This window comes from Salvelinus alpinus, chromosome 32, assembly GCF_045679555.1.
Source record: "Salvelinus alpinus chromosome 32, SLU_Salpinus.1, whole genome shotgun sequence".
NCBI classification, from domain to species: Eukaryota; Metazoa; Chordata; class Actinopteri; order Salmoniformes; family Salmonidae; genus Salvelinus; species Salvelinus alpinus.
Genome location: NC_092117.1, coordinates 20184378 through 20206120, shown reverse-complemented (window position 1 = coordinate 20206120; position 21743 = coordinate 20184378). Strand labels below are relative to the sequence as shown.

At 42.3% G+C, this 21743-nt stretch overlaps 1 protein-coding gene across 2 annotated transcripts; it reads left to right on the top strand.

The window, feature by feature from the left end:
- The first annotated feature begins 7235 nt into the window (after positions 1-7235).
- Positions 7236-20298, top strand: LOC139562143 (BRISC complex subunit abraxas 2-like). Of its 2 annotated transcripts, none has more exons than XM_071379537.1 (9): positions 7236-7376; positions 8241-8331; positions 9983-10019; positions 10377-10443; positions 10587-10777; positions 16390-16509; positions 16607-16691; positions 17180-17297; positions 17539-20298. In XM_071379537.1, the coding sequence occupies exons 1-9, from the start codon at positions 7305-7307 to the stop codon at positions 18000-18002; spliced, it is 1245 nt and encodes a 414-aa protein (XP_071235638.1). In that variant the 5' UTR covers positions 7236-7304; the 3' UTR covers positions 18003-20298. The 2 variants fall into 2 exon arrangements, with proteins under 2 accessions (XP_071235638.1, XP_071235637.1); XM_071379536.1 differs by having other exon boundaries at positions 16387-16509.
- The last annotated feature ends 1445 nt before the right edge of the window (positions 20299-21743 follow it).

Here is a 21743-nt window from a genome sequence, read left to right as displayed (position 1 = left end):
AGGGGCAATCTGCAGCTGCTACATAAATGTTTGTACTTATAAATTAATGATATGTACCCATTGATTTGTGAAGAATATAACTTATAAATGCCTCATGAGTTCAGTTTAACTGTCCTACCCCATCAGAACCCAAAATGTAACCTGGTTTTCCTCCAATGTTTGTAAACAAAGTAAATGTAAACAAACACTGTATATCCTTGAAAAATGGTTAAAACTAAAATGTTGATATAATGGATGGGGAGTTCTTGCATCTATAGCTCTGTATGAATTTGAGATTGGTTACATTTTACCAGCCCCATCCCTCAGCTTTTTACCGAAACAGTGGCAGGAATCACACTTTGTTATTGTTTCAACTGCTGATTGCAACTTTAATGTATAAGCCATACACTGTCGCTCTGGATTTACAGAACTTGAACATGATACCATCCCTATTTGGTTAATAAGCATTTGAAAAGGGTACAGATTAGATTACTATTCCATGTACTCTCAGTTCTCTATCTTTCCTCACACAGGCTAGAGAGGACACATGGCTGGTGTCCGGTGAACAAGATGATCAATGCCCTACACTAGGAAGACCTAATAGTCCATGGTCTTCTGACTACAGCTAACTGACCGCACATGAAAATGATGAGTCCATATGGGTCAGTGATGACCTCAATGCCACAAGGCAGGAGAATCCACTTAAAGATGATAATACGTCCGTAAGTTAGAACAAAGTAAATGGGTTTGATAAAAGGCCAAGAAGAACTGATGGCAATCTGAACTAAAAGGTTTCATAGGAAATTTGTAAATATTTGTAATATTAGCAAAAGATGATCATATTAGAAAGCCACATAGCTATTTGACATTCAAAAGTTACAATCTTTCCCGGAGGGAGATTTTGGATTCATCAATCTAGACATGACATTAATTATCTGAACATAGGACTTTTTATAAAACTGGTTTTGACAACAGCACATAATATGACAGGCTTTTTAAGGAACAAGGTGCTGCTGATTAGAGGACAAGGCTTGATGCATTTCTTCTGCCGAGAAATGGCCCCCTCTGCTGTGTCTGACAATATCATCACATTTAGTAGCATTAACCCTCACATTTCCTTGTGACTCACAGCTGTACCTCAAAAGCTTTGAGAAGGACACCAGGGTACAGTGATATATATGGTAATGCCAGAAAGAGTGAACGGTTACATATTATTTGTATTTTAAATGTATGTTGTTCTGTCCTTGAGCTGTTCTTGTCTATTTTTGTTCTGTATTATGCCATGTTTTATGTGGACCCCAGAAAGAGTGGCTGCTGCTATTGGGGATCCTTATAAAATAACAATTCTCATTGCAGAATTTAGATGTCTGGAATCTGATACAAAAAAAATAGGTGCAAGACAAATAACTCAATACAAAATAATATATTTATTTTGGGGTATTCTAATTGTTGCTGTGATCATTTCACAAAAATGTAACTTCAATTGATAAATAAAAGTCCATTAAAACAACATAATTGTAGCCAGTAGTTGTGAAAGTGGTGCTCATGAACCCAAAGTGGTCCCTGTTGTTTGTGTGCTATAAAAAAAAAATATATATTTTGCAATTGGTATATGTTACGAATGCATTTTGTTCTATATGTTATGAATTGTTGTGCTTAAAGGGATACTTTGGGATTTTGGCAGTGAGGCCCCTTTATCTACTTCCCCAGAGTCAGAGGAACTCATGGATAACATTTTTACGTCTCCGTATCCGGTATGAAGACAGTTAGAGGTAGATTTGCGAAACAATGCTATCTTGTGTTTGAGCAATGACTGGAAGTCTATGGGTATCTGCTATCATCTCCCCAGCTCTTACTCATATTGAAAGATGCCTAAATACTGGCTGATCAAGGCTGCTTTTGTTATAACCTGATGCTTGACGAGAGAGCTGTCTTGGTTGTGGCATTATATTGATGTTTTGATAATAGGTCAGACACCAAAATGAACCACCCAAACAAAGATTTTACAAGCTCAACAGCTGTCAAACGTATTGAAAGCAGTACATCCCCTCAATGTACTCTGAACCTTTCATGACTCTAGGTTAATGAACAAGAAAATGTATTGAAAATAGCATCTGAAGTTTGGTAATTGTATGTTTATAAATGGTAAAATATGTCCGCTCTTTCCATTTCCTGAAAAGCTTCTGTTTTGGAGATAAGAGATTTTCATCAGACAGCAATGAGAGACTCCCCTAGTCCCTGCTGATAACACTTAACTTGGTATTGAGCCTATAAAATAATCATAATGGCATAAAATATGGCATAAACAATCATGGTCACTGATGAAAACTGACTTTTGCATTCTGGAAACTAATAGATTATGTTGACAGTGGGATGGAGGAGTACTGATAAGTGTAATCCAATGTTCCACTCATAACATTCCAGGAGTGTCTCCGATGGTTCGCTCACCTTGACTGAACATCTGTAGTAGCTGTTCCTTAGTCCAGTTACAGGAAGTGATAACAAAGACCCCCTCCTCTTTCAATGCCCCTCTCAGAGCTTGAACGTAACATGCTTTGCCCTCCTCAGTGTTCTCTGGGTTCAGGCTTATGGTGTCAAATGCACCCTTGTGGATGCATAAATCAAAGCCGCTCAGCTCTCCAGAGCAGCTCATGAAGTCCACCTCCTAGTATGATGCAAAAGGCAGTGAGTTGATATCAGTATGTACTTAAATAATGTTTACATTTACATACAATAGCCAGGTACTCCATATGTGTTGAGCTACATTACGGCTGTATGAGATATATTTATAATTTCCAAAACTCTTTGTCATTAAACAATTGCTTTCAGCGTTCAGCATCAATCTTTTGCTTCAATATCTGTTGAACTTGAGTAACCACGTGACAAACGCTAACATCTGTGTAAAAATATAGCGCTTTCGCCCATGTGGTCCAACCTGACCACTGCTGAGGCTGAGGACCTATTACCAATGAAAGACTTCCTTGATCCTTATAGGCCACGAAAAACTAGACCTCTGGAGTGAGCCAAGCAGCCACACACTTACCACAACCCAAGTGTCACATCATTGTAGTTTTATGAGGGGTGAACAGTATTTCAGTGTTGGGAGAAATATGTTTGGCCAGCGGAATGGCTCCGTATGCTTTGGATGGATGCACCCAGAAACCTCTGTGAAGTGCTTTAGGCCAGTGGTGGGAGGGAGAGGCTTTAAAACAGTTGAAAACAAGATAGTGCGTCCAAATGGTGGGATTGTCCCGCTCTCAGGCAGATACGGGATAGTACTAAAGATGACGCTCAGAGAGAGACAGACCTCCATGGACAGTCCCCCTACCCTCTGAGCATCTGGCTGTGGCCACTGGGCACTCTCTCGGTATATGCTCCAGGCCAGATGTACACTCACACACTCATGCGTTAGCCAGACCATGTGCAGGACGCTCTGAAGCAAAATACTGTTCCATAGACACACACCTGATTCTCCTCACACTCCTGCAGACATTAACATAGCACAGAATAGGTGAGAACACACACACGTTTCTAGTGTTCTACTGCTCTGGAGGCATGGTCCAACATACCATCTGATATACCCAGACAGGACTGCTGCCAGACTAAGGTCAATATTGACCTCAACAGCAAGCGCTCTGACCAAATACAGTATACAGTACACATCTCTCGAGGTAGGTGTACAATATGAGAGTTTGCATGTGTGTATATGGGGGAGGAAACCTCACTCATCCCCGGGAGTGGTATTGTATGGCTGAGCAGCATTTAAAAACTGCTTTTCCTGCAGATGTGTTAAATTGTGTCAGCTCGCTCGGGCATAAGGTGGCTGAATCCAAAACTGTGCGGAGTCCCATTACTTTTAACACTTCTCTGCTACCCCGCCACACTGCAGGGCAAACACAGGAGAGTTCCCCCTCATGGCAGCAGCCTCAGGTTGGGGGATATGGTGGGCTAAAAGGGGGGGGCTAAACATCAATGGCTGGGTTTGTCTGGGGTCCAACCAAGAGACCCAAAGTCCTAAACATAATATAACAGGGATGGAGTAGAGTTGTTTAAAGATGGAATCCACAGTAAGGGGGAAAACAGCGCCACTGTCCACCCCACGGCCACTGTTATTGTTTTTGTTTTGTTGATGAAGTGTCGGTGAGGATCGTCACCCAATGTGGTAAAAACAGATGCAGTACATACTGTGTTCTTCTATTGCGTGTGCATTGATGAAAAAAAAACAGTTTGTTGTTTGCAGTAACTTCTTTGTTGTTGTAATATTGCAAACAGACGTGGCAGTTTCACCATTAAGGATTCGAGCTTTAAAGATGCATTTATGCAGAAATTCCTGGTCCTAAAATCCAAATAGTTCGCCTAATTTCAGTTTATGTGACAAAACATGTAAATGGTGAACAGTTAATCAGTTAGCCACCGAAAAATACATTTGAACAGTCATGCTTATCAATCTATAGGTTAATTTGCATAATTTAGTTGAATTAAATTGGCATGTGTGTATTTTCGTAAATCGTCATGCGTCTTATTTATCACACACGCGCAGCAGACAGAACCTAGTTTGAGGAGCGGAATGGCCTATCACCTGATAGAAAACCCAAGAGCAGCTCCTCAAAAAGCTGGTACTGGAGTGAAATGTGCTTTTATAAGCCCAGTCATTGCGCAACAAATAACAATTCTAAATGCAATCGCGTGTTAAAAACAGTTTGATCGCCACGATTAAAAAAAGCTAGGATTTTTATTTCTCAATCTCAATTTCTAATTAAGGTGCTCCTCCCATTCGAGTGCATAGACTATAGTCAACAGTAGGCAGGATATCAACGCGTCACCCACCACATTACAATGTGAGCTGGAGGCCATATAATTGTTTGAAACTTAAACGTTTTACTTCACTTCAAATAACGAGGAATGTCTTACCTTGCTTCAAAGTAGCCGAGCCAAAATCCAACCATAGAAATGTGGAGGCAATTATTTTATAAAGACTTCCTCATGCCATTAACCAGCATTTCTCTCCTGTTCTGTTGGTTTTCATATCACCTTTCTTTCATTGTTCAAAAGCCAAAGGCACAATCCTAGTCATAATAGCAACCAATCCTATCAGATTCCCCCTTTCTAAGTGTCTAACTGAGATGTTAATCTCTGTCACATATGGAACCGCTCGCATTAGGTGCACTGTTTATAACTGTGTTTTCCAGCTAATTGCATTTTGGCAAATATTTAATGACGTTTTATTAGCTGTTTCATTACAAGAGTTTTGTGTTCAATAATAGGCTTTAGCCTTTTGACTGTAAGACGATAGGCTTGCTAATGTTGCATGTTTTCATTAAGCTCTTCATGAAAAATGTCCGTTCCTTGTATTCATGCATAGTATTTTCTTTTGGTCACATAATTTTACTATTTGGAAATTTTTTCACGGTTTGTTGACTGGTTAATGAGAGTCGGTTAGTCGGCAGCAAAATTGACCACAATTTGCATCCCTAGCAATATACAGTGAGCTCCAAAAGTATTGGGACAGTGACACATGTTTTGTTGTTTTGGCTGAGACACTGACCACGAGGTTAAAGTGCAGACTGTCAGCTTTAATTTTAGGGTATTTTCAACCATATCGGGTGAACCGTTTAGAAATTACAGCACTTTTTGTACAGTCCCCCCATTTTAGGGGACCAAAAGTATTGGGACAAATTCACTTATAGGTGTATTAAAGTAGTCAAAAGTGTAGTATTCGTTCCCATATTCCTAGCACGCAATGATTATATCAAGCGTGTGGCTCTACAAACTTGTTAGATGCATTTGCTGTTAGTTTTGGTTGTGTTTCAGATTATTTTGTGCCCAATAGAAAATAATGGTAAATAATGTATTGTGTCATTTTGGAGTACTTTTATTGTAAATAAGAATAGAATATGTTTCTAAACACTCCTACATTAATGTGGATGCTACCGTGATTACGCATAGTCCTGAATTAATTGTGAATAATGATGAGTGATAATGTTACAGAGGCATAAATATCATACCCCCCCAAAATGCTAACCTCCCCTGTTACTGTAATGGTGAGAAGTTAGCATGCTGTATGGAGCATAAGCCTATGTCAAGGTGTCTGTGTATAGGTCTATGCACAATACAGTCCAATAGTGCCACCAACTGTGAAGTATACCATCTGCTGTAACCATGCACAGTACAATTGCCGGTATACACACGACTAAAACACTAAAAAGTGTATTTTTGTTACTGAAAAAGAGAATTAGGTAATGTCCCTTATCACTTGTGCAATAACAAAAACCGCTCAACTCCATTATTATGTGATAACAAAGCTATTAGCCTGCTACTGTACTGTGTAACAGCAGTTAATACAATGCTGTTACTGTAGTGATTAGCATTTCTACACACACAGCAGGTAGGACTTACCTTGACTTCCACATTAGACAAGTCTTCTGTCTGCAGTACATTTCTTGACGTTCTACAGAGGCTACAGAATTGTCTATTCCTGTGGAAAATCTGAATGCATAAAGAACATGTCATGCAAAGAAACAAATGATTTACATAGGTAAAAAAAGCATTCAAGCTAATGTTGTCCTATATGCTACAGGTGTGTAGGCCTAATTGGCATTTTTACATCATAGTAATTACACACCTTTAAATGTTAGTTCAAAGCCTACCAGCTCAATTAAGTGGATGCCATTCCCCTTGCCAATATCAAGTATGACAGAGATTTCTGTGTTTTCCTCTTTTTCCATCCACCCGCAGCACACGGTCCATACTGTCTTCTCCAAACCTTGGGAAATAGAGATGGGGCACAGTACTGAACAATGACAACTGTAGCAACTTTGTGACCATAATGTGTCCTTTGTAGCTGGATACTGTAGTAGGTAGTTCACCGGTGCAAAGTGTTGCAGGCAAAATGAACGTAAAGGTTTGTAGGCAAATTAATGTTCAACCCTTCTGAAAACACCCGATCCAGTTGATAGGGCTGCACAGACCAATTTATACACATAATGACTTTACCTTATCTCACGTCTCTACTGTCTTTAAATATCTGCAATTCCATCTGGTACGCATCATCCCAGTTAAAAATACTACTGTATAAACTAAAACAACTATCAAAATAACAAACGCATTCACGATGACAACGTATTCATCAACTTTCATGTGCACATATTATGTATGTTTTAAATTAGATTAATAGTTAGTCCGAGTAAAGTAAGCTATCTGCGCGATCGGTATAATAATACACACCAAATCATTCTCCCAAAGATAAGTGTCCCCAGGATGTTTACGCGGAGAGGAGCGTGCGTGCAAACGCAGTGGGTGGTGGGATAGATGGGGATGTTTCCATCATGGCGGCTTCCATTTCGGGTTATACTTTTAGTTCTGTGTGTTATCACAGCGCTAACAGCAACTCTGATCATGTAAGTACCGGGGACATTTTAATGAATTAGGAGAGAGTGCATACATTTGTTTAATTGCAACTTGGGTGTATATTTGGACTTTATTCTCGGGCATAAACTCAGTGGGTTTCCTAGTATCATCTTCCTGTTGTTAGCTAACGTTCGCTAGTAGTTAGCTAGCTACGTGCCATCACTACAGCAAGACATTTGCTACCTAGTCTGTAATACTTAGGGTGGACTTTCAGTGGTGTCGACTTACAACACTGATGTAGTTATATGTAGCTAGCTAGTTAGTTGGCTAACAATAATACAAAAATGTGCAATTGCATCACATTATGCACATTACATTACAAATTAGCTAGCTGGCTAACGTTGTCACAGATGGCACAGTTGCATTGGTTATGTCATCAGAAAGGTATAGCTGAGATTTGTTTTTTTTCTGCTCTATGTTAGCTAACGTTAGCTAGCTAATGTACAACATATCTTGCTAAGTGTTAGATTTATTTTTCTGAAAAGTAAAGTATTGTGAAGTAATTTCTAGCACTGTCACCACATATCTCGCGAGCTAGCCAGCAAGTTTGTTGGACAACTAGGATGTGAATTCTGATAAGCTTAAAAACAATAATCAAGTCAATCAGCGTGCATTCAAGCCACAACAGTTTTTGTTTACCATTTGATAGAAAACTGGATTGACACCTGTTAGCAAACAGAGTTGAGAGTCGATGCTGCTGTTTCACCTGAAATTTGACACATGACTGATTTGATTGTCTGTAGCCAGAGCTTGATAAGTGTCAGGCCTCAAACAGTATTTGTTGTATAATTGTAGTATTAGTTGTTGCCTTTCTGCCAAGTTTTGTCATTAGAAACAACTTTTTGCTCCTACAGGAGGGCTTCCTTTTAGGAGAAGTAAGGCAAGAGGAAACTGTCAGCATCAGTGATACACAGATCAGCAGCGCTGAACTCCTCCAAGTAGTAGGTAAGACCTTGGATTCCCCATTCATAGAAGTGAACTGCTTTAGCGCCTATTGACAATAGTATATTCTGACCGGGGGGTTGTGTTAAGAGCCCCAACGCTTGCTCAACAATTTACACGCATCGCTTGCGGTGCGTTTTTGGAAACATAAGGAACATATCATTCGTATCAGCAAGATATCATTTTCAAAAAACAAAATGTTAAAGCTGAAATATTTAACTTTTCAGGTGAGCTGACTAAATTTACAAAGAAATTAGTTATAAATCTGTCATTCTTGTTGAATGCAAGTCTAAATGTAAGTGGTAAGTCTAAGTGGTAGATCTGCACTTTCTATACTTTCCATTCTTAAGTTTCATTTTTGCATCTTTTATTTCAAACAGCTGAAAATACAAAAGTTTTGGTTATGGAAAATATTTTTCACAGCGGTTTAGATGGTACAATGATTCTCTACACTATACTTGCTTGTTTTGTCACATTAAGTGAAATTAGGCAAACTATTTAAATTTTAGCAACCAGGAAATGGTGGACCGATTTCTGCATAGTGCAGCTTTAACTTACTACACACCTTTTTAAAGGGTTGGGTTAGTGTTCCGACATGGCCAAATCTCTATGTTACATCGCTTGTTTACGGAAGACAGACTGATGATGTAGGCGGCCACCTGTGCTAATTAGTTATCTAGCGTGCTCTGAAATCCTGTGTAAGCTAACTGGGAAGAAAGTGTAGTTCATCAACGGGAGGCACACAGAGCGTGTGGATCTGTGCAAAACTGCTACAGTATGTGTATATTTTTTTATTTGAAAGATTCTTCCTCGCAAACATGAAAGATAAGGGGCAAATCAGAATGTTTCGAAAACTTACTTTTCTAAACGTTAAAACAGTGTTGGTATTGTAGTTCACATGGAGCCAGATATGGGAAAATGTAACTGCTGAAAACATATGAAGAAGAAGGGTTTTCGAGAGCTAGGCTTCGCATAGCCTAACTCTTTGACATGTGGGGACTGAACTCAAAGAAACCGACCTATTTGTTTCCAGGCTTGTCTTGACTGAATATGCTCTGTGCTACTGTGGAATTCTGTCAAACTGGACTGTCCGGTTTAAAGTGGATCCTTCATAGCAGCTGTTCAATATATTATATAGCTAGTCTCTGGGAAATGGAATGTGTAAACAATAGACAGTAGGCTAAAGTCTTAGAATTGTAGTTGTCTCAACAATAACATTTAAAAAAAGAGGGACAATCTGCTGTTGCTACATCCATTTTCAGACGTTTAAATTCATGATTGATTCATGCTCATAACCTTAGTTCAACTGTCGTACCCCGTCAGAACCCAAAATATGAGCTTGTTCACTCCTTTGTTTACATTTACATTGTTAACAAACAAACCCTGTATAACCTCAAAACATAAAATATTATGAACATTAAAAATATAATGTTCATATCATGGATGGCCAGTCCATGTATCCATAGCTCTCTCCATGAGTTTGAGAGTGGTTACATTTCTCCAGCCCCACTCCGCTGTTTACCAAATCGTTGGCGGTGTGGCCACTTTATTGTTCAAACTGCAGATGACACCTTTTAAAGCGGTAGGATGCCATAGACTAACATTATATATATGTTTAATAACCATGCATTTGCTGTGTTCTTTTTAAAAACAGAAGTCCATAATCATGAACCTTGTGCACAGCTATTTAGGTAAGATTTTATGTTATTTGAAATTCTATGGAATTTGTTGTCCTTAAAGACATTTTGTGACATTATTTTTTATAAAACTGTTTTTCAAATGACTGCTTGGTTTATGTGCAAACTAAAGTTATGGGCTCAAATATAATTAGCCAAGACTAGTGATATATTTCATATGTATTATCCAATCTGAGATCAAGCTTTGTCTTGATCATGCATGTTGTAGGCCAAATACCGTACAGTACTTTCATTCAACAAAGTAGTGATGTAATTGTCAGTGAACAGCAGGTGGCCCCACCCCACCAGAAGTCTTGAGTAATGCAGACCTACTGTGCGGAAATTGATTATTTTTTTTTATCCCCCCACCAGCTTTTATGATTCTGCTGGAAAAGTCAATGATGAGAATCTTAACAGAATTCTTAAAGACAGACAGAAAGTGAGTATTTATTATAGGCCTATTTGTATGCGCATTAGTAGCATTATTGAACAGTAGTATCTAGCGATTAGTCTGTACATGTAGCTTAAACACTGTCTGTGCATCTTCTTAATGACCCTCTTGTACTTGACCCCCCTGTGTAGAATGTCATCGGCTGGTACAGGTTCAGGAGGAACACGCAGCAGCAGATGTCGTTCAGGGAACAGATCATCCACAAGCAGCTGACCCAGCTCCTGGGCGTGCCCGACCTAGTCTTCCTCCTCTTCAGCTTCATCTCCACAGCTAATAACTCTACACACGCACTGGAGTATGTGCTGTTCAGACCCAACCGCAGGTAGGACTACCCACGCACAGCTATATGCACGCTGTACCAAACAGCATGCACAAACAGGCTGGTGCATATATTGGCGATGCTGAACAATCCACACATACAGACCAACACTGGTCATGAAGTTGGCTGTTGAGCCTCCCTCTGTGTTCATTCCCACGCTGTTGCTCACCCTGTGCAGCCAGGTCAGTGTGTGTGGGAGGCGAATCAGAGCTCGGGTCCTTCAAGTGCAGCTCTGTTGCCTTCAGTTTGCAAGTGGTGCCAGCTTGGAATGAATAATAATTTAGTTTTTTGAACTGACTCACTGTCCTCACAAGGGGAAACTAAAATCTGAAACGGTAATTTGAAAGTGGCCCTTAATTTTCACCTCCTACTGAGGCAACAGAAGGACACAGCTGTTGTCAGTGGCACAGAATCCACAGAGGAGGAGAACACTAGTGGCCTCTCCTTTGAGCCTTAATGGTTGCTAGTTGGGGAAGCACCTCGGGTGCGTAGGCATATCAATTATAGAATGACCGTTCAGATAAATCACACATGGATTAAACAACTATTTAGGGTCTGGCCATTCTATATGTAGGGTCAGATGGACTGCCCAGCGGGAGGTCTGTCAGTAGGGATTAAAGGCTTGTGTGTTGGACTCAAACTGGGGTACTTAAATGCTTCTCTGTCCGTGGCTTGAGGGCTCAGAGTGGGTTGGTCGAGGCCTGGAGGGATTGTGTGTGTGTGGGTGGCACCCTACGTCAGCAGATTTTTACAGCTTCTGAACTCTCAACAAGATCCATTGGATCTGAGTATCAATCAAAGCAATGTAGTAAAATGTTGCTGCCCTACATTTTAATTAAATTTTTTTATTTCACCTTTATTTAACCAGGTAGGCTAGTTGAGAACAAGTTCTCATTTGCAACTGCGACCTGGCCAAGATAAAGCAAAGCAGTGTGACACAGACAACAACACAGAGTTACACATGGAGTAAACAATAAACAAGCCAATAACACAATAAACAAGTCAATGACACAGTAGAAAACATACAAGTTAAAGGTGACCAGCCATCAATGGGTGAAGCATTTTACTACATTGTGCAGATTATGCAGATAGATAGATAGATTTTATTTATATAAATATATACAGTGGGGCAAAAAAGTATTTAGTCAGCCACCAATTGTGCAAGTTCTCCCACTTAAAAAGATGAGAGAGGCCTGTAATTTTCATCATAGGTACACTTCAACTATGACAGACAAAATGAGAAAGAAAAAAAATCCAGAAAATCACATTGTAGGATTTTTTATGAATTTATTTGCAAATTATGGTGGAAAATAAGTATTTGGTCAATAACAAAAGTTTATCTCAATACTTTGTTATATACCCTTTGTTGGCAATGACAGAGGTCAAACGTTTTCTGTAAGTCTTCACAAGGTTTTCACACACTGTTGCTGGTATTTTGGCCCATTCCTCCATGCAGATCTCCTCTAGAGCAGTGATGTTTTGGGGCTGTTGCTGGGCAACACGGACTTTCAACTCCCTCCAAAGATTTTCTATGGGGTTGAGATCTGGAGACTGGCTAGGCCACTCCAGGACCTTGAAATGCTTCTTACGAAGCCACTCCTTCGTTGCCCGGGCGGTGTGTTTGGGATCATTGTCATGCTGAAAGACCCAGCCACGTTTCATCTTCAATGCCCTTGCTGATGGTAGGCTTTGTTACTTTGGTCCCAGCTCTCTGCAGGTCATTCACTAGGTCCCCCCGTGTGGTTCTGGGATTTTTGCTCACCGTTCTTGTGATCCTTTTGACCCCACGGGGTGAGATCTTGCGTGGAGCCCCAGATCGAGGGAGATTATCAGTGGTCTTGTATGTCTTCCATTTCCTAATAATTGCTCCCACAGTTGATTTCTTCAAACCAAGCTGCTTACCTATTGCAGATTCAGTCTTCCCAGCCTGGTGCAGGTCTACAATTTTGTTTCTGGTGTCCTTTGACAGCTCTTTGGTCTTGGCCATAGTGGAGTTTGGAGTGTGACTGTTTGAGGTTGTGGACAGGTGTCTTTTATACTGATAACAAGTTCAAACAGGTGCCATTAATACAGGTAACTAGTGGAGGACAGAGGAGCCTCTTAAAGAAGAAGTTACAGGTCTGTGAGAGCCAGAAATCTTGCTTGTTTGTAGGTGACCAAATACTTATTTTCCACCATAATTTGCAAATAAATTCATAAAAAATCCTACAATGTGATTTTCTGGAATTTTTTTTCTCATTCTGTCTGTCATAGTTGAAGTGTACCTATGATGAAAATTACAGGCCTCTCTCATCTTTTTAAGTGGGAGAACTTGAACAATTGGTGGCTGACTAAATACTTTTTTGCCCCACTGTGTATATATATATATATATATATATTTACATTTTACATTACATTTAAGTCATTTAGCAGACGCTCTTATCCAGAGCGACTTACAAATTGGTGCATTCACCTTATGATATCCAGTGGAACAACCACTTTACAATAGTGCATCTAACTCTTTTAAGGGGGGGGGGGGGGGGGGGTTAGAAGGATTACTTTATCCTATCCTAGGTATTCCTTAAAGAGGTGGGGTTTCAGGTGTCTCCGGAAGGTGGTGATTGACTCCGCTGACCTGGCGTCGTGAGGGAGTTTGTTCCACCATTGGGGTGCCAGAGCAGCGAACAGTTTTGACTGGGCTGAGCGGGAACTGTACTTCCTCAGAAGTAGGGAGGCGAGCAGGCCAGAGGTGGATGAACGCAGTGCCCTTGTTTGGGTGTAGGGCCTGATCAGAGCCTGAAGGTACGGAGGTGCCGTTCCCCCTCACAGCTCCGTAGGCAAGCACCATGGTCTTGTAGCGGATGCGAGCTTCAACTGGAAGCCAGTGGAGAGAGCGGAGGAGCAGGGTGACGTGAGAGAACTTGGGAAGGTTGAACACCAGACGGGCTGCGGCGTTCTGGATGAGTTGTAGGGGTTTAATGGCACAGGCAGGGAGCCCAGCCAACAGCGAGTTGCAGTAATCCAGACGGGAGATGACAAGTGCCTGGATTAGGACCTGCGCCGCTTCCTGTGTGAGGCAGGGTCGTACTCTGCGAATGTTGTAGAGCATGAACCTACAGGAACGGGTCACCGCCTTGATGTTAGTTGAGAACGACAGGGTGTTGTCCAGGATCACGCCAAGGTTCTTAGCACTCTGGGAGGAGGACACAATGGAGTTGTCAACCGTGATGGCGAGATCATGGAACGGGCAGTCCTTCCCCGGGAGGAAGAGCAGCTCCGTCTTGCCGAGGTTCAGCTTGAGGTGGTGATCCGTCATCCACACTGATATGTCTGCCAGACATGCAGAGATGCGATTCGCCACCTGGTTATCAGAAGGGGGAAAGGAGAAGATTAATTGTGTGTCGTCTGCATAGCAATGATAGGAGAGACCATGTGAGGATATGACAGAGCCAAGTGACTTGGTGTATAGCGAGAATAGGAGAGGGCCTAGAACAGAGCCCTGGGGGACACCAGTGGTGAGAGCACGTGGTGCGGAGACAGATTCTCGCCACACCACCTGGTAGGAGCGACCTGTCAGGTAGGACGCAATCCAAGCGTGGGCCGCGCCGGAGATGCCCAACTCAGAGAGGGTAGAAAGGAGGATCTGATGGTTCACAGTATCAAAGGCAGCCGATAGGTCTAGAAGGATGAGAGCAGAGGAGAGAGAGTTAGCTTTAGCAGTGCGGAGCGCCTCCGTGACACAGAGAAGAGCAGTCTCAGTTGAATGACTAGTCTTGAAACCTGACTGATTTGGATCAAGAAGGTCATTCTGAGAGAGATAGCAGGAGAGCTGGCCAAGGACGGCACGTTCAAGAGTTTTGGAGAGAAAAGAAAGAAGGGATACTGGTCTGTAGTTGTTGACATCGGAGGGATCGAGTGTAGGTTTTTTCAGAAGGGGTGCATATATATATATATATGGGGGGATTGGAAATGATGCAGACATACGTTGATGTAAGCTACAATCTATAATTTATTTTATGTTAATATATATATATTCTACAAAACTTTTAATCAAAAACAATTGTCTATTTTATAACTGAAAATGTACAATTGATTTGTGTAGAACTAACAGTGAAATAAGACTCGGACTCATCCTCTCGCTTCAAAACAGAAGTCCGAACTCTCGTGGTACGGTAGCTCATTGTACAGCAGTTTCCTGGTAAGAAACGGAAGGGAAAAAACACTGCTCAATCAAAACTGTCTAACCTACAGCAGAGCGCTTTCAACACGCCCACTCCTTTCAACACGCCCACTCCTTTCAACACGCCCACTCCTTTCAACACGCCCACTCCTTTCAACACGCCCACTCCTTTCAACACACACGCCCACTCCTTTCAACACACACGCCCACTCCTTTCAACACACACGCCCACTCCTTTCAACACACACGCCCACTCCTTTCAACACACACGCCCACTCCTTTCAACACACACGCCCACTCCTTTCAACACGCACGCCCACTCCTTTCAACACGCACGCCCACTCCTTTCAACACGCACGCCCACTCCTTTCAACACGCACGCCCACTCCTTTCAACACGCACGCCCACTCCTTTCAACACGCACGCCCACTCCTTTCAACACGCACGCCCACTCCTTTCAACACGCACGCCCACTCCTTTCAACACGCACGCCCACTCCTTTCAACACGCACGCCCACTCCTTTCAACACGCACGCCCACTCCTTTCAACACGCACGCCCACTCCTTTCAACACGCACGCCCACTCCTTTCAACACGCACGCCCACTCCTTTCAACACGCACGCCCACTCCTTTCAACACGCACGCCCACTCCTTTCAACACGCACGCCCACTCCTTTCAACACGCACGCCCACTCCTTTCCGCACGCCCACTCCTTTTCTTTCAACACACCCACTCCTTTTCTTTCAACACACCCACTCCTTTCCGCACGCCCACTCCTTTCCTTTCAACACGCCCACTCCTTTCCACACGCCCACTCCTTTCTACACGCCCACCACTTTCCTTTCAACACGCCCTCTGCTTTCCACACGCCCACCCCTTTTCTTTCAACACACCCACTCCTTTCCACACGCCCACCAGTTTCCTTTCAACACACCCACTTCTTTCCACACGCCCACCAATTTCTTTTCAACACACCCACTAGCCCATACTCCGGTCTCCATATCGGGAGGCAGCTACCCCAAACATTTAGCTATGGTCTGGCACTGGCGGTACAGGATTATGGAGATTGAATTACATTTGTTTCTTTGTTATTTAGCTGCGGCCGTCTGGCTAGTATCAACAAGGGCTTTCTAGAAAATAGCAACATTAGCGCAGATCGCTAATAGGAATTTAGGAATTTAGAACATAAGCAATATGCACGGATATGCATTGCCAAACAACGCTACTTCCACCTTCTGGTTTGGAGTATTTTAACAAGGCTGAGTGGCTAAAGACTTCCAAGGTCTTTGCTGTGTGAACACAAAAGATATTGACTGCCGACACTGTTCAGAGGTGCTAAGTACTGTCGGCAAGCTAACTTTTGACAATCCAACCGGTGTGTCTGAGCTTTAATGGTCTTTTGGGCTAGACTGCCTGTAGTGTATTATCAGGCTAACTCTGGTTCCACCCAGCAGGTACAACCAAAGGGTGACCCTCTGCATCCCCAACCTGGGCACCACCAGCCAGCAGGAATACAAAGTCTCCTCTGTCCCCAACACCTCACTCAACTATGCCAAGGTCATCAAAGAGCACGGGTGAGTGTCTCCCACATGTAGGCCCTGTCAAGTAGTTTATTTTTTAGTATTGAGAATCATGTGTTGATGGAAATAGGATGTACCGTATGTTTTGCAGGGCTGAATTCTTTGATAAAGACGGTGTGATGAAGGATATCAGAACAATTTTTCAAGTCTACGGTGCACTACAAGATAGAGTGCAAGTGAGTTGACTCCCTGCAAATGTCCTATTCATACCCTTCAAGTCACATTTATACTTGGATAAACAGCAATGTGGTGTTTTGGTTGACACCATGGCTACAGTGCATTCGGAAAGTATTCAGACCCCTTGACTTTTTCCACATTTTCTTACGTTACAGGGTTATTCTAAAATGTATTACATGCGGAGGACTATTTCTGTCTGTAATAAAGCCCTTCTGTGGGGAAAAATTAATTCTGATTGGCTGGGTGCTGGTTCTCCAGTAGGTTGGCCTGGCTCCCAAGTGGGTGGGCCTATGTCCTCACAGGCCCACCTTTGGCTGCACCCCTGCCCAGTCATGTGAAATCCATAGATTAGGGCCTAATGTATTTATTTCCTTATATGAACTGTAACTCAGTAAAATCTTTGAAATTGTTGTATGTTGCGTTTTTATATTTTTTTAGATAAATAGTGATATGATTCTTGATAGCTTTTTCTTGATTGCTTTTTCAGGCTGTATGTGGAGAGGTTGAGCAGAGTGAACGCGTGAAAGAGAAATTCCAGGAGGAGGTGAACAAACTCAAACTGCAAATTGCTCTCAGGAAACAAAAATCCGCGGAGGCGGAGAGAAGTATGTTACTTAATTGGGTTTGAATTTGACTGCTCTGACCATCTCATTCTCTCATGAAATTGATTCTTGAATCAACTATCCATTCCCTGTAACCATATCTGGGGAGGTGTTTTACGTGGTATTAAGCAAATACAATTTCTTTCTTTAAGATGGGGGGGAAGCAAAAACAAACCAGGACGTTTTTAGTTTTGCATTGAATCCCCTTTTAATCTTAGCCTGGTTGCCTATTCCTGTACTTTAGGACTCCAGGAGGCACAGAACCCTGAGCAACGTCCTACTCCTGAGGAGAACTCTGAGCCCCCAGAGACCTCCCTCCTGTCCAGGGTGGTCTTCCACACCCCATCTACCCCCGAGCGGCCAGGTCCCTCTGCAAACCCCCCTTCCTACGCAGACTTCCTCTCCTTGCAGGATGACTCGCTCCTCCACTCCTTGTCCTCCCCTACCAGTGCTGCGCTGCTACCCCGTCCCCAGGCTGTGGGCTCTCCAGGCCACCCTTCTCCCAGTCCTCTGGGTCTGAACCTCAGTGCGGGCCCCAGCCCTGCTCCTAGCCCCAGTACGCCCTACCTGGGGAACGGAGACGGATCCAGCTCTGACTCCCTGGACAGACAGGCTGCAGGGCAAGAGGATGATGATGAGGAGGATGATGATGATGATGATGATAGCAGTGAGTATGAGAACCTTGTGAGCGAGGTGGCAACCTTGTGAGCGAGGTGGCACAGTTGCCCCCGGTTACTGCCAGTGTGTTGGCGCAGGGCCGCCCAGCCGCCCTCAGTCCAGACGGCGATGCCTCAGTCCGTGGCTCACAGACTTCGTAGAAGCCAGCCATGGGGACACAATTAACTGACACGCTGGGAGAGGATGGCATCCCAACCAATCAAAGAGAGTAGTCTTCTGTATTACAGAGGAAGTGCCAGCCCGGAAAATAAAAGGCATGTGTATTTCTGTTCGCTTTTAGTTTGATAACCATTCTGGGGGGTAATGTCATGCTTCATGGGCTATACTTTTCTGTCTAGCGTGGTAAAGCTAATCAGTTGTAGCCTGGCTGCCTCCAGTGGATGCGTTTGATTTGGGGACTGATTACGGAATAAACGCAAACCGGTTTGTCCGACCTCTCCGTATGGATAGACCCACTCCGCTCGTCCTGGATCATGCTGCGTCACATCTGCATCATCAACTTTGAGCATCCAATTGTACCATTACCTCTTGCACTATGTTTGCCTTTTAACAATTTATTTAAGACAAGCAAAGGGAAAATGTTCTGTGGCCTTCAAACTTTTATTTTTAGAGAGACAGGTGAGTTTTTTTTATTTTTGTCTTTTCTTTTTCTTTTTTATTTGCTTATTACAAAGAAGTAATATATATGTATGCGTAAGCTATAATTTCGTTAGTCTGCACAGGTCTGATACTCTACTTTGAGCTGTCTTTATTAGGATTTAATTTCCTTTAACAATCAATGGATTTTATGAATCATGCGGTTGCCTATTTAGATGACAAAGAGTCTAGATTCAGTTTTACTTCACCGCTACTATAATTTGTGTTTATATTATTTTTAGGACAAAATAACAGCTATGACCCAGAGTCAGAAGAACTCGTGGATACCAACTCTGCATGCAGTATGAAGGAAGTTAGTTTCACGAGCCAACGCTAACTAAAGTTAGCGCAATGACTAGAAGTCTACAGGTACACTTGCATACGAAAAATGGTATCTACGAGTTCATCTGACTATGGGTGATTATAAAAACCAGATTCTCGCAGTATCCCTAATTAATGTCACTCAATGTCTAATTTTTCTTAAATAACACTGAAACTGTATGCGCTTTGCTGCACATAAAACATTTAGATGATTTTGTTATTGTGCTTTACCAATGCTGTTCAGTTGTGCCACTTGAGTAGTACGCTTTGATCACCTGAGCTGAGCTAGCTCAGCTTTTGTGGATTGTATGGGGTTGACAGGGAGAAAACACAACGTACTCTAGCTTTACTAACCAGACCTCGCTGCTGCATCAGAGCTACCACTAAACAAAATAACTGTGCATTTACATAAACCTGTCTGCTTCTTTCATCTCATGTCCTTGCACTGCTGGTCGTCTCCATTTCTGCCGAGTGCTGAAACTGACTAGAATGGCTTCCCCCAAGGTAATTCTGAGGGAACGGTTTCCCCCCTGTAGTGTATAGCTAGCTATATGTTACAGCCTTGGAACAAGACATCTTCTGACTGTCTTGTCAACACCAATAGACCTCACACTCTCAAAGCTGATTGGGATAAATGTGTATGGACCTTGATAATGTGACAAAAATGACCTAAATTCAGAGTCCAGTGCCTTCCATTTTGGCAGTTACACCGACTCGTTACTACACACACAATTCAAGCGACTGGAAAGAAGAAAGGTTGTTCCAATTGTGGTCAGAGTATCCTTCACCCTGCAGTGTTATCCAAGCCTTGTGTATATAGCTTTTCCCATGTACAGCCCACGTTGTATTTATTGTATGTTGCTCTTTCTGCCTTGGTCAACTAGCTTTCCTTCATCACTCAGCCATACTGTATAATGTCAACTCATAGCTTGGTGAACTGGTACTCTAATTTGTCTTAGAACATATGAATTACTGAACAACAAAGTCCCACAAAAGATTATAATGACAAATTCGAGAAAGGAGTGGTTTCCACTTGAGCACTGGAATAAACAATGGGAGTTAAGAACAAGTAATCAATAATGAATGTACACTGTACAGTATATAGGAGGTTGTAGCATTCAAACAGCACTTATTTATGAGAATCTCAGTCAGGATGGAAGTGGCTGGCAGGAGAGAAGGGTGAAAGTACTCTTAATAACATGGTTTGGCCCCTAGCTGGAAGTGGCCCCTGAGAGCCTGCAACTTCTCCCTGAAGTACAAAGTCTCATTACATCACTCATGTCTGTATGATCGGTGGGACAGGAATAGGCCAAGCTCTTTTGGTCACTTGGTTCTTAAGTGGGTTGTAATAATAAAAGAGACATGCTTATTTGGTTTGCAGAGTCATTTGTTCTCGCTTTCTGCCCACTTTTGAGACCAGAGCCGAGGGTTGTCCAGAAAGACCAACTGTTAGCAATTCACATCTCTCACTTGGCTTGGACTGAAATACGTGCCGGTACTCGTTTTGGGTGCCGGTACTGTTTTCTTTTATTTATTTTTTAGATATTCCCAGATGCATCACCAGTATGTCCCCCAACACCAAGCTGATTGGGATGGTGCCTAACCCAGTCACCAGAGCCATCTCAGACTACACACACACTCTGTCCATGAAGCCGGACATCCCCACCTTCGAGGAGTTGGCCTTCCAGAACCGAAGCCAGGGTACGGTAGACAGCTCGTGGAATGCTATCTGCATAGGGATGTACATCCTCCCACCTAGAGCACTGCCTGCAAACTTTCGCCTCCCCGCAGATCCACTTTGCGAGCGGCTGATCACGGACCCGGCGGGGTAGCTGGGCTGCATCCAGGACTTCTTGGGTCTCAAACGCATCATCACAGACAAGCACTTCAACTGAACCAAAGACTTCCCTTGCCTGAAGAAACAAGAGAGCAGCAGCCAGCCCCGCTGCCTGGGCAAGTCCAAGGGTAGAACCCATGTGCAGGTAAACCGGGAAGTCATTGAGCAGTATTTTTATTGGCATTTTAATATCAAATTCAATGAGATGGTGGGGCAAGACTTCAGGTGGGATTGAGAATCTGATTAAAAAAAGTGCAGCTGATATGTTTATTATATGGTTACCTCAGTGGTGTCATTCAAAAGAGGACACCTTCAAGTAAATCCAATTTCTCTTCATGTTTGAAAATACAGTACGAGTTTACGAAGGTGTGTGTAATCTGCCTCTAACTTTAAAACCTTTGATATAACTTCCTAGTTCCTACTTTAACACCATGCCTGTTTTGTTAACCAAATAAAATATAAATATATGCTGCCATGCCATTTAATCTCACAATTAGTATTTGTCATACACTAAATTGTGTTTCTACACAAAGGCCTGTTACTTTTACAACACTACCATGTCAATCGTTCCAACTCAATGGACAACAATAGAGTATAGTGACAGCTGAGATTAGTTGTAACATGTCTATCCTGTGCTACACTATATATACAAATGTGGAAACACCTTCAAATTAGTGTATTCTGCTGCTATTTCAACCATACCCATTACTGACAGGTGTATACAATCGAGCACACAATGCCAGTACTGTTTATACAGTATTTAGGTGCAGGAGCTCCACAATACTTTTGAGCTAATATTCTATAAGAGGAACAGGAGCTCAAGCAGTAGAACATTTGATATAATATTAGATTGCATGTCTTTTTTAAGAAAATCATAAGAGCAAATATATTTTATCCATATTGTATTTATTGCTATAAAACTCTTGTTAAAGTAATTTCAAGTTGTTCAAAAGAATTTCCTATCTAATCTCCATAGT

Bases quoted from the DNA above. Each gene is read 5' to 3' on its own strand.
- LOC139562143 (XM_071379536.1), top strand. From the start codon at position 7,305: ATGGCGGCTTCCATTTCGGGTTATACTTTTAGTTCTGTGTGTTATCAC. The intron at 7,377-8,240 runs GTAAGTACCGGG...TTGCTCCTACAG, and splicing joins CTAACAGCAACTCTGATCAT to GAGGGCTTCCTTTTAGGAGA. The intron at 17,298-17,538 runs GTATGTTACTTA...CCTGTACTTTAG, and splicing joins ATCCGCGGAGGCGGAGAGAA to GACTCCAGGAGGCACAGAAC.